General features: G+C 37.3%; 1 protein-coding gene across 1 annotated transcript in view; it reads right to left on the bottom strand.

The window, feature by feature from the left end:
* Window positions 1–18,465, bottom strand: part of ADAMTS19 (ADAM metallopeptidase with thrombospondin type 1 motif 19) — a 129,673-nt gene that overhangs the window by 1,311 nt on the left and 109,897 nt on the right. The window contains exons 21-22 of the mRNA XM_054652295.2: window positions 18,306–18,458; window positions 2,170–2,347 (exon numbers count right to left, since the gene is read on the bottom strand). Coding sequence (XP_054508270.2) covers window positions 2,170–2,347; window positions 18,306–18,458 — 331 coding nt within the window. The remainder of the gene's footprint in view (window positions 1–2,169; window positions 2,348–18,305; window positions 18,459–18,465) is intronic.

Raw genomic sequence — 18,465 nt, 5'->3', positions numbered from 1 at the left:
GACATAAGAAGTGTGTCTGGGGAATAGAAAGGGTTATAGATGTAGATATTTAACAAAAGAAGGAATTCCCCTTGTCCTCCTGTTGCCAATATATTCAACATCAAAAAATTTTAAGGCCAGCTTTATTTACAAATCGGATTAAGTTGCATTGAACTTAATTAGTTTAATGTCATGCAACTACCTTCTCATGACTAAGTGGAGCTCATCTTTCTGCCTTGTTTCACTTATGAAAGCCTCCTTACACAGTTTATCACAGAAAGACCGTGTTACTGAAGTCGGAACTCTTCACATTTAGTTACATATATCAAGTACTTGCATATGTAGTACGTAGTACATACATGGAATTAAAATGGGAACCCAGTGAAAAACAGGGCTCAAGAACAAGATATTGTCCAAAACACATCACAAACACTGAATAAAGAAGTCAATCTCAGATTTGAGTTAACCTCCTATGCTAAAAGAAGAGAAATTTGTAAAAGAGCTGGTGGCACAATCCCCATCAGCTTTCACTAGCCCTACCCCCAATTCTCTACTGCATGATATGAATGGTACTGGAGGCCAAAATTATCAGTATATTGAAGAGAAGCATTGCATTATGTATTTCAGAGATGTTAAGGTTTCTAGTGGATTTGATTCCGACTCCATGCTGGATGACATTGACTTGTAGACTATTAATATCAGTCCTAAATAATCCATGCCATGAGGACAGTGTGGACAGCAAGCCCAGGGAGGTCATTCTTCACCTATACTCAGCACTGGTGAGGGCACACCTTGAGTGCTGTGTCCAGTTCTGGGCCCTCAGTTTGGGAAGGACATTGAGACAGTTGAGTGCATCCAGAGGAGGTAACGAGGCTGGTGAGGGGCTTGGAACACAAACCCTGTGAGGAACGACTGAGGGAGCTGGGGTTGTTTAGCCTGGAGAAAAGGAGACTCAGGGGTGACCTTATTGCTCTCTACAACTCCCTGAAAGGTGGCTGTAGCCAGGTGGGGTTGGTCTCTTTCTCCAGACAGCAACTGACAGAACCAGGGGACACAGTCTCAAGCTGCACCAAGGGAAATATATTCTGGATATTAGGAAGAAGTTTTGTACAGAAAGAGTGATAAATTACTGGAATGGCCTGCCTGGGGAGGTGGTGGAGTGACTATCCCTGGATGCGTTCAAAAAAAGACTGGGGAGAAACATTCAAATAGTGAAATAGCAAGGAGAGGACCATAAGCAACAGAAAATTGCAACAATGACTGCTGTGCAGAAATGTTTGAAGGTTAAAAACCTCAAAGAGAAATACACTTCACTGTCTTAAAAGAAGTATTGCGCACAGTCTGAAATGCCAGTCTTGTTTTCCATGCAGGAGAAATCTACTGGATAGGCCAGTATTAAGCTTTATCTTAATAAGGGCTCTGGAAAATCAGCTGGAGAGGGTGTGCTGTCTTACAGCAAGCCTTTGAATATTCCCATCATGTTCAAGATGCAGACGAATTATTAGGGGAACTAATAGTAATCATCATCAGTGATGCACTAGGAAACAAAAACTACCAGAATTAACAGTTCTGTAGTTATATAATAACATAATTTCCTTAAGAAGAGAAGAGACCTAAGTTCTGCCAGGTACAGCAAATCTCTTCATTCAAAGTAATTTTCCTTCACACATCCTAATACATTGGGCATGGATGTAGATTTGAACTAAAGACAAGTGGAAAGAGCTGTTTGTATTTAAGGGGAAAATAAGGGCCTCCTTGATCTCACAAATACCAAGAGATCACAGTTTGCAACATTTTTAATGGAAAAGAAGGTATTTTCTTACTTTAGAAAGATTTGATAAAATTGGGTGAATATATAAATAATATATATATTGAATATATACATACATATATATATATGTATAAAAGCATATACATTTAGAGTGTCTCTAATGTAAATATATTTTCATAGGGGACATTTTGTTCCCTTAATATCAAAGTCTCATAATAAGGTCCTTCCTTGGATAACAAAACCCTTCACACTCTTAGTTACAGTCTCTGATGTACACACTCAAAACCTGAAGCAGGAAGATCAGTCTCTGCATAGAATTTAAATCTCCTGAATACCTCCTGACTTCTGTTTCTAAACTGGGATCATTGTTAACTGTATGGAAAGATCTGAAAAGAGATTTGTCATCTTTGACTGCTTACCTAACCTGGGTGATGTTATTGTATTAACATTAATTTTCTCATTGCAGGGATGGAGATGACAGGGTCTGTAGGCTGCAGGCTTTTCTGAAGAAAAGCATTCATTGCCATGCCTTCCCGTGATCTTGTGCATGCACTGGATGACTCGAGACTGCATTCCTTTGCCACAGGTGACGGAGCACTGGAACACAGAGGAGACACATTCATTGGAAAGGTATTTTAGCCAGAAATCCTGAAATGAAATGTCAGTCCATGTGAAGTGAGTGGCTGCTTCTTCAGATGTCAGCATTTCAGATTTCTGAATTCTATTCCATTAGCTAAATGAAAATCAATTTTAAAAGCACATATTAATTAACAGGATTAATTGAAGGACTCACTCCAGCATCCTATTGCTGTCCAAGTCCATTTTGTAGAGCCTGTGATGAAACTCAAATACAGCAATGTGCCTGGAGGAAGCAAATATAACTCTCTTGTATCTATATACAAATTTACTCTTATAAGAGGTTAAAGTGATGGTAAAACCATTCACAGACACTAGCAGAGAGAAGAATTTTAAATAAAGCTAGTTAATTAACCACAGCAAAAGTGCTCTTTCTGCTGAGCATAGTTTATGCCTCCTGTCTTTGTATCACATCTTCATGTTTTCACATGCATCTCACAAATAGAACACACAGCGTGAGACATGATGCCTGGCCTTTAATTAATCTTGACATCTTGTTGCCACAGAGAATGAGGTAAGAAAATAAAACAACTGTGCTCTTTAACAATGGTAACATTTTAATTCTATCACAGTAACATAATATATTAGAGTAAAAACTTGGACAGGACTGCACAGATGCTTACAAAACCTACTCCAAACAAACAAAACACTAAACCAAAATATGCTTTTGCCTTTACTGACTTTTTGTGAACAAAATTTCATAGGATGTGAATTACTTTTTCGTCCATTTGACTCACATGCTATTGCTTTACTACAAATTTATTAAAAATTACATGTTGGAATTTTATCCTAGCCTCTAATGGTTTTGACTCAAGTACCCAGAAATTTCACCAAGTTCTACAGAAATTTTCTGTATAGAACATCTTCAAATACTAATCAGTTTCTTGTAATGAATAATGTAAGAGCTCAGGCTGCAATCCTAAAATTTTTTTTCTAAATGATTTTTATTACATAAATATTCAAAATATATTTCCTTGAGAGGCTTCAAAAAGCAGCTGAAAAAAACCCCCCAGAAATAAGAAAGACAAGAAGAAGGTGCTATAACGAAAAACATTTCCCAGCCATCCTGTCGCAAGATGGAGAAGTGTAGTTTTCTTCAAAGGATGAATAAACTTTGACTATATGAAACACTAAACAAGTTTTTACCTGTTGGTTTGGTTATCTATGTGTGTTTAAGTGACAATTTAAACACTTACCTGGAAGAAAGATTTACATGTGCTAAATGGAAAATAGATATGTGCATCAAGAGAAGGGAGACGCCTGTCTTTTGGACTAATAAGACTCCAACAGAGGTACGAAAGACTAGGATATACACTTGGATGTTTTCACAAGGGACTGAACTTGTAACCACATGAAATCAAACAGTGGCATTTTATAGAGGCAGCAAATGGACTTGATTTTGCTCCTGTTCTCAGTGAGCCAATACAGAACTGTATCTTGCTGAGTTAAACAGTTACAGCCTCCATGAATCAAGGCATGTAAAGATATTAAATTATGAATACACAGTTGTCTATTCAGTACCAACCACAGTTTAACACATGAACAAATATATGGTTTACAGGAGGGAAATCAGTTAGTACTGATTTATTTTCAAAGTATGCTATCAAATCTAGTATACTGCTGTAAAAGCAGTGAGAAAAGTCTCCCAACAGAACTCCCCTTCTTGAATTCTCTGCCTTTTCTCCGTGCAGCTAAAAATAATCTGAGTTCCTATAACAGCCAACATTATGCACATGGTCAACATGTAAAACCACATATATACTGGCACAAATTTTATCCCCAATAGCAAATGGAACATAGATTTTAATTTTGCCAAAATTCTGACCACTCCTTAAATTCCTCTCATCACAGTTTCAGAGATATTTATTTTTGGAATATTTTAATCAAATTAAAATTGAGACAATGGAAAAGCAAAACAAAAAAAGGTGTAAAGAAAGACAAAACTAAAACTAAACTACAACACAAAGAGAAAACAAATGTGAGAGTAAAAGGAAAATGATGGTGATAGGATGAAGCCAATATGTTGAAGATCTCCAATAAGGAAAGATAATCTTTAAATGTTATCATGGTGATCTTAATTTAGAGTAATATTACACACAGTATTACATTTTTTTTTCCTTCAAAGATTAGTGTGTTTATCAACCAAAGTTAGAGTACGTGTGAATGTGTGGTACTCCTTTAGTCAGCTGCAGAGGAGGAGGATATGGGCAGGTTGACCTGGTACATAAGATCACCAAAAATAATTTCTTTGCCCTTAGGTCATCCTAGAGTGAGTAGATGCAATTCAGCCACCTGGAATACTGGAGGGGAGAATGGGATTTGAAAAACACTAGTCTTTTGCTAACAAAATGGGTTCCAATGGTTTATCTGTTAATTTGCAATGCCAAACAATTCATGTGAGCAGGTGACTTTGTGAAGAGCGGTCTGGCAGCAGCCACATCTTCTCTACATCAAATGAGCTCTGGCTTGAAAGTTTGTTGTGACTGCAACTGACACAACAAGCAACAAACAGACAAATCTCTCAGCTAATCAGTGTTTAAGTCTGAATTTCTATGCAGAATCGGGCAAGATTTTGGCATTAAAATCTCAACTGGTGAATTAAGATCCTTTAAATAACTGAGCCTGCACTGGCCTTGGTGAGATGTAGTTTTCCATCCCAAGATGCAGAGATCTTGCAAACAATTAGTCTTGCTTGACCTACTTATTTAAATCACAATTTCAGAAACTGACATCAAAGGATGATTAAATGAAATGTCTCAGTTCATATAGGAAATACGTGGCAAAGCAGGAAATAGAGAAATTTGTGATCTATGTTCTTTTATTTTCACAGAAATGTACTAAATTTTAACAGTGCATTTATTTTTATTTTTTTTAAAAATGGGAACTTATTAAGTCCTTTAAGATGCTTGTGGAATATTGAGAAAAAGCAGGGCTACCCCACTGATTTGCAGTCCAAAACTTTTAAACCCAACCTAGTCAACATGCAAGTAAAGCAAGATTTTTCCAAACACCCTGGGTTTTAAAATCAGTGAGGGATCTGATAAGCGTGCTGTGCTTTTCTATGTTCACATGGCAGTAGCAGGAGCAGTGGTGGTGTCTGACTTTGAAATTAAGAATTCTACTGACTGGAAGCCAGAAAAAAAAATCTTTTTACCATAAAAGCTCATATTAGCTATTAGCTATATTAGCTTATATTTAAAATAGTATGAAATAGGGAAAGCATCAGGCATTTAGCAGTGCACTTGCTAGCTACACAGACAAACAGTGAAGTTTCTGTGTTCATGATGTCCATGTCTTAACTGTGAGTTTGTCTTGCAAACACATCAGCCAACTACTGCTGTAACTGAGAGCAGACATTGAATATTAGAGAATAAAAGTTACTCGTATTTTTCTTCTTTATCCTGAAAAGATACAAACTTGTTCTGACTTCACTAGGAGACAACTCAACTTCTGCAGATCAGTCAGATGTCCCTTCAGAGCAACATCTCTGATCCTCATTTTGACACTCATTTTACTGTATATACATGTGTATACTCAAGCTGAAGCAGACTCTTCCAAAACTGCCTCCCAAACTTACCTCACCTTTGGATTTCTCCCACTGCAAATATTCAATCTGAGGTAAATACCTTTCACTGCATATGCAGCTGTCACATTTTTGGTAGTGCTTATGGTATGTAGTTGAAGCCGTATAGGTTCTGTATATTTCTGGACTTTACGTGTTTTAAAACTCTAACAAAGCTTTTCATTTCAAAGAAATAACAAATATTTTCACTTTTACACATTAATCAGTGAATGTAATCAAAAATAAATTTAACTGTCAAAACTGCTTGTATTTTTTGTATGTTTGTGTGTGTGTATATATATATATGATTTGCAGAAAAATGCCCATTCCCAACCAATATATAGCATTTTCATTAATTCAGCAGGTTTCAGATTAATTTAAACCCACAGCTTCTATTATTAGAGAATGAAGAATACATTTCTATAGTTCTTCTTCCCACCCACTGTATCTCCCCACATGTCAGTCTTACACATGCAGTACTTTATTTTTGTGGAGGTTAATTACATTTTACTTCTCACTATTCACATGACCCACACTTTAGGCCATGCAGCTGATTAGCAAAAAATTCCTGTAGGAGAACCTTATTTGTAGGTTTAGACTAAATGTTCTAGTACACAGCCAGAGGGGTTTTTTTATGTGGCTGTTAATCTGTGCATCTTGGACACAGTCCTAAAGGTACTGTAAAACCATTCAAGCAGCAAGACATGTAAAACATTCTTGTTAAAGATTAAAGATCTTGTTAAAAAATTCCTGTGTAAAGATAGGTAACAGCTATTTTTTAAAAATTCTTTTTTTCTTTAAAAAAAATCTTACCACCCTGTTTGAATTTGGTCCAACTTTTGAACTTCTTCGAGATATAATTTCAAGGACAGAAATCTAGGTGTTAAATATAACAATTCTTACACTTGGCATGCACACTCGCTACCCAAGATTCCTTCTTTCTGTTCCCTGCCAAAGATATATATTCTGGAGAGAATACATATTCCCAAGGCCAACAGCTGAGGAAGTTGCTGTAATGTGTTAGCTGCTTCCAGCTGGCCTTCATGAGAAGTAGGAATTCCTAAATTAAGGGAAAAATTGTCACTGGCAGACAGTAACGGTCAAACTGTGTCTTTCTGCCAAGACAACAGGCAATCACTGAAGAGGCTGATACAATCCTCAATGAAAAAGCCAATCTGTGACAGTATTAACAGAATTGACTTGGACAATTTATTTTTGAGAATAGGTGGACTGCTCAATAAAAGGTTTTACAAGTCTAAGTAGCATTCAAAGCAGGCTGACGTGCCTCTAAGGAAACTCAGTGATGAGTTTTACTGGAAATTATTAGCAGAGCATTCCTAATCATTTATGTATAGGTTCATCAGTTCCAGCTTTAAGCAGTTTCAACCTTTTCATGAAGTGAGTGTGAAACAAGAATAGCAAGCAATCAGACTTTAGCTGCAGGATTCACATTTGCTAACACACTTGCAAAATCTTCTTCTGCTTTGTCTTTTATGAAGCCTGCTTTTGAAGGCAGGTAGTAAATAATGTGGTGCATTTTTTTTCAGCAAAGGCTTCATACTAAGTTTGGCAATATTCTTAAAGATTACCTAAATCAAGCAAATAATCTGCAGTTTATTTAAACCTTTTTTTTTTTTTTTGTGTTACAAAGGCATTTTGAATAGTGTAGCAAAAAGAGGGATTGACGGATACAAGCATAAGATGGAGTCTGAGTTCTCACATGCATCATTTCCAGGAAGGTCTTTCTGCCTCTCTCATTTCTGACACACCCAACACCTCAGTATGCCAAATTTAAAATTCAGAACTTGTGCTAAGTTTAGCTAAAAAAGTATCTGCTGTTGGTCTCTTCTAAGTTTAGCAAGTTTGAGTTGTGCCTATTTATTTTATAGCCTTCTTTTTCTCCTTCTTCTGCCCACTGCTCCTCCATTTTTTCTTTATAGCTCCTCTTTCGAGGGTAAGAAGATATAAGATTCAAAAACAGATAAGATTTTAAATTCAGACAGACAGAACTCCAGTTCCCTTGATAAACCTAGAGATAGGATTCCCATGGAGGAAATCCTCATCACCTCATCTCAATAATTTGAACCTTTCTTTTCTCTTTTTTTTTTCTTTTTTTTCCCCCCCTAAATACTTTTTAAGGCCCCATGCAGAACAATGTGGTTGTTTGGCAGAGGAGACAAAACTGCCTTTGGTATCAAGACAAGAAGCAACAGAAAGTTCAGAAGCTGATTACAAAAAGAAATGTATTTTTTCTAGGTCAGTATATATGTATCTTTTCTTCATTGCCTAACTACTCTTATTCAATAGTGGAGTTGGATAGGCTTAAATCTGAATGGGCTCTCTGGACTCAGCTTGGAAGTGGAAAATTCTTTGTCTCCATGTGAAACCCTGGTTCCATTGCCCAATTCTTTCTTGGGTGAATTAATGAAACACCGTCATCCATTTAACAGTTTAAAAACTAGGATTATTCCAATGACACAAGTTTGTTCTATTAGAGACAACCTGGAGTCCAAATCTGTAAAAACCTGAGACTTAATTACAGCCTATCATTTCTCCCTGATATCAGGGAAGGTATCAGCATTTTTCTCTCATCATTAATGACTTATATCAAAGCATGGACAAATCCTGTAATACTGTAAAAGATCTAGAAACCCAAGTTCCTCTATGTGCTCCAGATGTACGTACACACCATTTTAAATTTTGTAGTTATACTTTCTATAAATCTATATATAATAAAAATATATTCAAGTTTTAAGGCAATTTACATATACCTGAAATAGTTATTTATTCTTATTTAGGACTTTAGACACACTGCTAAATAGTATTTGACATCATAATACTGGTAGATTTTACAAATTTAGCCTTATTTGTGCACCTGGGCACTGCTGCAGGGATCCTCTGTTAGCAAGGAAGCAGAAATAAATTTTAGCTCTGAATTTGTGGTTGTACCAGATGCCTGCCTGTGCTGACTCACACATGGATATATTACTGCCACTAGTGCTTAGCAATGAGCAAGACATTATTACATTTCAAACTTTCATATCTGAGATATCATTGCCTGGTATTTTGGCAGGAGATGACCATCCATTCATTAGGACTATCACACAAACAAGAATCACTATCATCCAAACAAGAATCTGAAAACAGTTAGATTTCATGACATAATTACCTTTATCTTTCTGATTAAATTAGTTGAGTATGCTATTCTGGAATGATGAAAACAAATTCTTAAAATTAACTTAAAATATTGGCCTTTGACTACGTAATTATATTACCATACATGACAATGCTAGCCTGATGCTCAGTTGAAAACCTTGCATGGAAAAGCATTAGAACAGCACAAAGAAGTAATTAAAGGATTACAGTATTTCTAATGAAAGACATGTGACAGAACCCACTAAGGACACAAAGAAAATTTCAAATCAGGGAAAATGAAACCTCCAAGAAAATCCTTTCTTTTAAAAATTTCTATTTTATCCATTTACTTTTCAGAAATCAAAGAAACATGTCAAAAAGCTCTTCTGTTCAACATAGAATTAAGCACTGTCCTTTAAATATCATCATACTATGTACCACTTTAAAGTTTTTTCCAGTAGGTTGAATAAATGAAAGTGTTCTTTTCTGATAATGACTTTACTTCCAATCACTCTATCTACCATATTTTAAATAATGAAGATCTGAAATAGCAGGCAACTCACCTAAATGGCTATGAAAGATATTAAAAAACCAAAACATAAAAAACCTATGAGTTTACAAGGAAACTGAGCTCATAGGACTTTTATTTAGCTGAAATACAAGAATAAAATCATAGAATCAGTTAAACTGGAAAAGATCTTTAAGATCATTGAGGCAAACCATTAACTCAGCACTGCCAAGTTCACTACTAAACCATGTCCCTAAGTAACGCAACTACATTGCAACTCTACTATTTGCCTGGGCAGTCTGTTCTAATGCTTGAAAACTCTTTTGCTGAGGAACTTTTCCCTAATATTCAATCTGAGCCTCTGCTGGCTCATCTTGAGGCCATTCTTCTCATTCCCTCACTTGTTACCTGGGAGAGGAGACCAAATCCACCTCACTACGTACTCGGAGGGAGTTGTAGAGGGAGAAAAGGTCTACCCTGTGCCCCCTTTCCTCCAGGCTAAACAGCCCCAGCTCCCTCAGCCACCCTTCACAGGACTTGTACTCCAGACCCTTTACCTCCGTTGCCCTTCTCTAGACATACTCCAACACTTAAATATCTTTCTTACAGTGAAGGGCTCAAACCTCAGCAGCCTCACCACTGCCAAGTACAGAAGGACGATCACTGCCCTGGCCCTGCTGGCCACACTATTGGTGCCACAGGCCAGGATGCCATCAGCCTTCTTGGCCACCTGGGCACAGCTCTCTCATGTTCAGTCACTGCTGACCAGCACCCCCAGGTCCTTTTCAGCCAGACAGCTTTCCAGACACTCTGCCCCAGCCTGGAGCACTGCCTGGGGTTCTTGTGATCCAAGTACATGATCCATCACTTGGCCTTGTGGAAGCTCTTACCACTGGCCTCAGCCCACAAATTCAGCATGTCCTGATCCCTTTGCACAGCTTTTCTACCTTCAGCAAGTCAACATTCCTATGCAAACTGGTGTTGTCTGTGAACTTACTGAGGGTGCACTTGATCCCCCTGCCCAAATAATCAATAAAGATGTCAAACAGGACTGGCCCTACACTAAGCCCCAGAGCGCACCTCTTAGTGGCCAATTGCCAACTGGATATAACTGCATTCACCACTCCTCTCTGGGTCCAGCCATACAGATAATTGTTAACTCAGCAAAGAGAGCACCTGTCTGAGCCATGGGCTGCCAGCTTTTCCAGGAGAATGCTGGGAGACAGTGTCAACGGCTTAGGCCCAGGTAAACAACATCCACAGCTTTTTCTTCATCCACTAGGTGGATAAGCCTGTCTTAGAAGGAGATCAAGTTAGTCAAGGATTGCCTTTCATAAACCCATATGCTGACTGGGCCTGATCAAGCAGGTTCAGCACATGCCATATGATGTCACTCAGGATGATCAGCTCCTGACCTTCCCCAGCACTGAGGTCAAGCTGACAGGCCTGTAGTTCCCTGGATCCTTCTTCCAGCTTCCTCACTATCCTCATTTGGATCCCATCCATCCTCACAGTGCTGTCTGTTTCTAAGTGATGAACAAGAACCATTTTTCCTTTACACTATGAGGGTTTGATTTTATTTCTCATCCCTGTCTTTCAGCTCAGGGGGCTGGGCACCTGCAGAACAACTGCTCTTAATACTAAAGATTCAGGTAAAGAACATACAAAGCACCTCAGCTTTTTATTCACCCTTTGTCACTATGTTTTCTTTTGCATCCAATAAAGGATGGAGATTCTCCTTAGCCCTCCTTTTTTGTTGGACATGATGCATTTTTTGTTGTCTTTTATGGCAGTAGGATGATTAAAGTCTAACTGGGCCTTGACCCTTCTAATTTTCTTCCTGCATAACCTCACAACATCCTTGTAGAGCTCCCAAATTGTCCGCCCCTTTTTCCAAAGGCCATAAACTCTATTTTTCCACCCAAGTTACAGCCAAAGTGCTCTGTTCAAGCAAGGGAGTCAGCTCATCTTTCAGCACAAGGGGACAGGCAACTCTTGCACCTTTAAGATTACTTTCTTGAAGAATGACTAGCCTTCCTGGACTCGTTTGTCATGCAGGACTGCATCTCAAGGGACTCAGTCAATCAGTCATCTAAACAGGCCAAAGTCTGCCCTCTGGAAGTACTATGTGGCAGTTCTGTTGCCCCCTCTCCTTACTGCTTTGAAAACTGAAAACTCTATTGTTTCATGGTTGCTGTGCTCAAGACAGCCTCTGAAACAATTATTTCAAAAGAATTTTTCAAGATTCAGTTATCTCTTACATTTTTAAAGTATTTTCATCTTTTGCCTAATTATAAACTATCAGAAAACAGCAAAAAAGTGACAACCCCATAGAGTAAAACAAAATAATGAAAATCAAACAATAAATATTTTGAGATAAAATAATTTCATAGAATAACAAGTTTATCACAAGAATAAATATATGACATAGTATGTTATTTAGCTGCATGAAATACAGGAAAACAGAAACATGAAATAATAAAAAAATCCAATAAAAATAAGCTAGATTCCACAAGAAAAAATGGATTACATAAATTTTAACAGAACCCAACTGAATCAGCTGTAAGAGTTATGCCTTTGCAGATGACAGAGTCAGAAATACTGAGGAAAAATTTAGAGAGAGATGACCTTAGATATGGAGATACACCAGGCAAAAGAATGCCTAATTCACCAAGTCTGAGCACCAGACCATTTATCTATCTGCTGAAAATACATATCAGCCTTCCAGAAGATCCACTGTTCAAAGATCCCAGTGTCCTCAAAAAAAACCTGGCAGGCATTTCTGGGAAAGGTCATAGAATATAAAGGACTTCTCTTCAGTTATTCCCAAGAATGGCTTCCTTCAATCTATGCTATATGCATATGTATGCATATGTAAATCCCCTGCAGCAGTAATGTATGGCCTAGCATTGTAAAACTCAAAAGCAAAAAAGCTGGAAATTTGTATCTGCTTGGGTATAGACTGTACTACAATGACTTGGAAGACATTAGCAGTAAATAAGGCGATGAAAAGCTGCGAATGCTACTCTCCGTAACTTCCGCATTTGTGGAATATTATATGTGGTGCATGACACAGATTTTCTCCTTCCCCTGGCCTTCCAAGGGATCACTACACCCAGTCAATCATACTTATCATACTTATCTACACCCAGTCAATCATACTTATCAATTTCAATCATATTTATCATACTTTCAAACTTCTGGTACAAGAGAGAGAAGCTCTACTGTTTTGCTGATAGCAAAAGTTTCAGTCTGTTGGTAGAACCAAAGAATATTTGGCGGGAACCAGCACGCGGAAAATTTATAGAGCTGCCTAAAGATTCAAAGTCAATGGCTGCATACTAATAGCAACGATATTTCATTCTGAAATATTTCTGGGCATAAGTAAACAAAAACAAAACATTTATAATGTTATCAATCATCTATTTTAGGAGCATTTTTATCATTTTACTTCTGCTATCAGGGAGTAAAAAACCCTAGCTTTTTCAGGGATATTTCAGATCTCATTTATGTTGGAATTTCCTAGACTTCCTCTAACTGTTCATGTTTATGAAGGTGACTTAGAAGTCAATCTTTTCACTACAGATTTGTGTCTCTACAGAAGACATCTCAATCTGCTTCCCTGGAAACCACTTTTTAAAATCTTCAGAGTCCAAAACAATTTGTTCAGTTGCTGAATGCATCAGCGTTACCCTTTTCTTTCTCAGTCCGGCAGTGTCAGAGACACAAGAGTGTCTCCCCAACAGTGGCTGTGTAAGTGAATCTCCTTCTTTCCCACATTGCTCCTTCAGGTGAGCACACTGTACATTGTGTGGCAATTCTGTGGTTGTACAGACACATTTAAACAGGGGTCTGCATTTGCCTCCACTACACGCTGCCATCTTCCAGGCAACCTCTTCTAGCTATGAGGGTTGGTTTTCTGCACATGCACCCTTCTTTCTGTGCTATACCATCTTTTGTACTCTATGTTGAGGTCATTTTGGGAACAAACTAGCTTACCCTTGATGGAAACATAAAAGGAAATGTATAATGGTGGTAACTTCTGCTTAAGACCCTCTCCTAGGACACATAAGGAAAAACAGAGTATGTATTATGAGGTGGATTTAAATTTATTCCTTTCTTTCTTTTTCTTGTCATTATTTATTTGATTATATAGTTCTCCCACTACCATGTCACTTGTCAAGTAAGGCAGCAAGCATCTTTCAGCAGGACCTGTCCTCTTATTTTGTTCTTGTTCATTTGTGCTTTGTTTTTCTCTGAGCCTAGGAAGGTTCAGTCCTGATGGGAACTATTAAGATGTACCACAACTTAATTAATTTCTAAAATAACCACACTTACAGATAATGCAACTTGAGATACAACACTTGTAACTACATTTTGATTCCCCCATACTTCTTACACTAAAGATGCTTGAAGCAGAAAATCAACAAAGATACCTTAGTAGATCTAAGTGTGAAAGAGATACTAGAATTTCCCATTTACAAGTGATTTTCTCTGTGTGCAAAATAGGTGATATCTACTTTTAAAATCCTTTCCAGTCTTATTGGTGGTTTCTTCTGTTATGAAAGGTGGCCTCATTCTGTTTTTCAGGAAACTAACATGGCATTATATTTATTCCAGCCAAAATTCTGCAGTATATTGATCTAAAAAACCCTTCATATGAAACAAAAGATGTTAATATTGTTAATATTATAGGACTGGTTAGAAACGTATAAAATCTCCCAATGCCATTCCTCGCATTGACATCTTCCATATTATTTGATCATGCTTCATTTCTGAAACAAAGACATACATCATTTGCTGCAAATTAATATATTTAAGTCAATATGAAAGTTATTTACTTGCTTACATAATTATTTTAACTTCTATTATTTCGCATTGCATAATTGCTTTGTCCATGCATCTATTGATAGTGCAACATTACACTACTGATAGTGTAATTTTGACTCATGGTCAGCACTATTCAATTCCAAGAATCTAAAAGAGGTTAATAATTTTGGATGGGGATCTGAGGAAAAAAAAACAAGGCGAATTCCCTTGTCAGTAAAATCATAACATTAATATCATCCTTTTTTTTTTTAATTGGAGGAGATCAGTTGAGTTTGTTTGCTGTGGAAATTTAGAGTCTGTTTAAATGCTGTGTTAAGGACACAAAATAAAGGCTGAACGTCCTGTGCTCTTGAATAGTTAGTAGAAAAGGTTTGCGGGCATTTATGTCTCTCCATTTACATGTGTTGTTTGATTGGGGAAGAAGGCAAACAATCCTTATCACTGACATCTGCATTCTGTACCTCTCAGGAGAACCCTCTGTGAATCGGCCTCCCTAACAGCTGGAGACTTGACTTCTCCTGACTACACACACACACACACACACACACACACGCTTTCTAGGAAGCACTGAAATACAGTCTAAACTAAATAATTTGGAATAGGACGTGAAGTCTGGGATTCATTGTTGTAAAAACTAAGCAGTTGGCTCAGATGCCCTTCCAGACTCAGTGGAAAAATAGAAGGAGATTAACCTTTGCTTCATGTTTTTGCTTCTTCAGGCTATAGACAAAGGGAACTGCATGCCAACCATTGGGATCACTACCTCAGATGTCATATTTGACTCCTCAGCATCTCTGGTCTAACACATAGATACTATTTAGAAATTTTGCTGCTGCTCCATCTTTAGTTTCTACAGAATGCATCCTTTTATCAATCTTGTCTACAACTTATGCCACATTATCTTCTCTGATCTCCTATAGACATATACTGTATTTCTCTTCATCTTACAAATTGCTGCTTCTAAATTCTAGTTTATTGTTTGGACCTTTGATCCTATTTTTCCTTGCTGAATGATATAATATTTTATCAAAGTTTTAAATTACTATTTTCAATACGCCTTTTCCAAATTATTCTCTGTTCCAAAATCCATGCTGCTTCTCATGCTTCATTTATTCTGACAATGGTCTGAAAAGTGTGATAGTAGCAGAAAAAAATATACACATTTTCCTACATAAAGTATTGTAGACATGCCCTTTGGGCACCCTATGCTGCTGAAATTAAAGTGTTTTTTGGAGAATGCCTTCTACAATGATGTGTTCTTTTGTAAGCTGTGCAGATATGTAAACATGCCATTCACATGAATTTAATTTCACTTCTCAGCCTACTTGTTTATACTTAGCTGATGAATGCCTCTGAGCATGATCCTGTCCTTGTATGGCTTTGAAATGGGTAGTCAGTGGGCAGCTTAGTAAGGGACACTGTTGCTAACAACACCTTGCCCTAGCAGGTGCTAGAATAGCTATGGGTCTCTAAGCATTCCTCATTTGAAGGTACCTCACACATCGTTAGGTAGGATATGTCATGAATGGCATATGCTGGGAAAATACAGTGTCATTGGTAAGGCTGCTAGGTGCTGGCTCCAGAAGCTCAGTTTGAGCTTTTATTCTTTCCTTTCTCATCATACCTATATTCCTCACAAAGGTGGCACAGAGCCTGAGTGATGTTATGAACAGCAAGTTTTAGCATATTGACCCACTCTACTAACTTAAACACCATTAAACAGTTAAAGGTTGCACACAGGCCGGGTTGTACAGACTTCTTTTAGACTGAGTTTTAGAAGGACACCTATCTCCATAATTGATGTATTGGAACTTGGAATTTTGGTCAAATTTTATTTGATCTTGGTATTGTTAAAACACAGAGGTCAAAAACTATTTGATCTTTATGTGACTATACCAATAAAACAAACTAACTGTGTTACAGCACTCCATAATTATTAATCATGTTATCTTTTCAGTAATAGTGCAATTTAAGCTTAATTTAAAATTATGTCTTAGGAGTTCAAAGGAAGCAGCAAAGCAAGTAAGGATATTAGGCCTCTTGTTTCAATGTGTGAGAAGCATCATCTAAATTTTTCAAGTCAAGTCTTGGCATTAGCCAGAGGGAACTTGGCTCTGCTCAAAGGAACAGACTTCTGTCAATGTCAAGAACAATCCTAGAGTAAAAGCTGTGAACACAGAAGGCTGCATTGAACCTCTGGGTAAGAAACAAACAGAGCAAAGATTAACATTTACCTGAGCTTTTCATTTTTTCTCACCATTGCAGACATATCAACATGTAGGCCATGACTTCATGTTGCTATGTACTCCTCTAATGGAACAGAAGAGTTACAGAGAAAAGAAATTCACATGCAAATATATTTTAAATTGAACTTGTGTCCCGTAGAGAAATCAAGGTATCTATTTGTTAGTATAAATCTTGGAAAATCTCTGCTGCACAAGTCGCAGTCAGACTGTATGTTAACTGTTCAAAAGATTTTGCCAATTCCATAATTCCTTGTGTCCTAATTTTGAAGTTCAAAGTGCAGTTTGGGGGAGAGTATTACAGCTTTGACTCAAAGAGGAGAGCAGGAAATACAAAATTGCCAGTAAATTTTAAACAAGAAGATATAAGTTTTTGTACACTCATCTGTGACATGGTTGTTTGTGAAAGGCACTGAGAGGATAAAGTTCTTCACTCCAGAGGGCACTGGGAACACAGTGTATCTGTCTCAGCATGCCCACATAGCCTCAGCAACCCCAATTTGAATGGTTGCTTCAATTAAGAAAGCAGATGGTCATTTCTCCATGGTTTACTTCCTACTGGTGCTAGTGCTAAATGAGGCAGGTTTTAACCATAGCTATGTAGTAGAGAAATGGAAATACTAAATATTATTGCCAAACATATCTTCTTGGAAAAGTAATACTGCTACTGAAAGTTAGTTGCTTCTGTTGTTTAAAAAAATTAATGGTTATACTATATGCTTTTGAAGTAGCTAGTTACTCACAGAGTACTTGCAGCTAATTCTTGGAAGGCTGGCTAGCCATACACTGCTGGCTTTAGTCCTTGTTTCCAGCTCCTACATCACATGAAAGACAACTAAAAATACATTAAATACTTCTCCATACAAGCAAGTTTAAAAAATGCTGCAATAATGTTAGGTGCTGAAAGTAAAAGTGTGTGCAAAGTTATGAAGAGAAACAAAGGAAATAAAAAAAGATTACAATCTTTCTGCTGAAGTGTGGTCTGTGATACAGCAAGAGAAAACCTTGACAAGGTTCAATTTCAGAATTTCAGCATGTTTTGGGTTTTACAAAACTGTATCAGATACTGAAGGCTAATCACAGATCTGACTAATATTGTTTGTTACTGTTTGGCCTTTGCTTATCCACCTCTCAAAACACATATGCCAAGGAAATAATGTAATGACAGTTATGTTGAGTGTCCATAATAATAAAAAAATAATAAAAGAAAAACAGTAATAGATGCTTCCCACACGCTAAATGGTTTATGTGGAAATTTAATAAGCTAAAGGTGCTAGTGTATATGACTGGAGAGTGTACTTTACTGGAACCACAAATAAAATGTGCAAACACAAATTAACAACATATGTGATTGGTAAGGTTGGAGCTGGCTGCAGTTTCTGAAGCTGTTTGCCTGCCTAACACAATAAGATAATACAAATTTGCATTACATTCTAGATTTATGTCACATTTACTTTATATTCCTGATTTTTATTTATACTGTAGGCTCACTGCGACTACCAGTTTAGTTTTTTTTTGTTTATAGCCTTATTGTTCCCTCAGCTGAGACATCTGTACACTTTTGATAAGAGTAATTCTTATTAAGAACTCAACTTGCAAAATGTGTGATGCTGGGAGGCACTAGTATCAAGGATTACTCACCTTAGACCAGTCTCCCATTCTCCAGACATAGCATTTGGAATAGTCCTCACAGTCCTCTGCTTCTTTAGGTCTTGTGGACAAAACACATTTCTTGCGTGGATTAGTGCACCTCACAGTCCGATGCCGTACTCCCTTACCACACTTTACAGAGCACTGTTGG

This window comes from Agelaius phoeniceus, chromosome Z (assembly GCF_051311805.1).
Source record: "Agelaius phoeniceus isolate bAgePho1 chromosome Z, bAgePho1.hap1, whole genome shotgun sequence".
Taxonomy (NCBI): domain Eukaryota; kingdom Metazoa; phylum Chordata; class Aves; order Passeriformes; family Icteridae; genus Agelaius; species Agelaius phoeniceus.
Note: the sequence above shows the minus strand (reverse complement) of the source record. Positions and strands in the feature narration are given on the sequence as shown.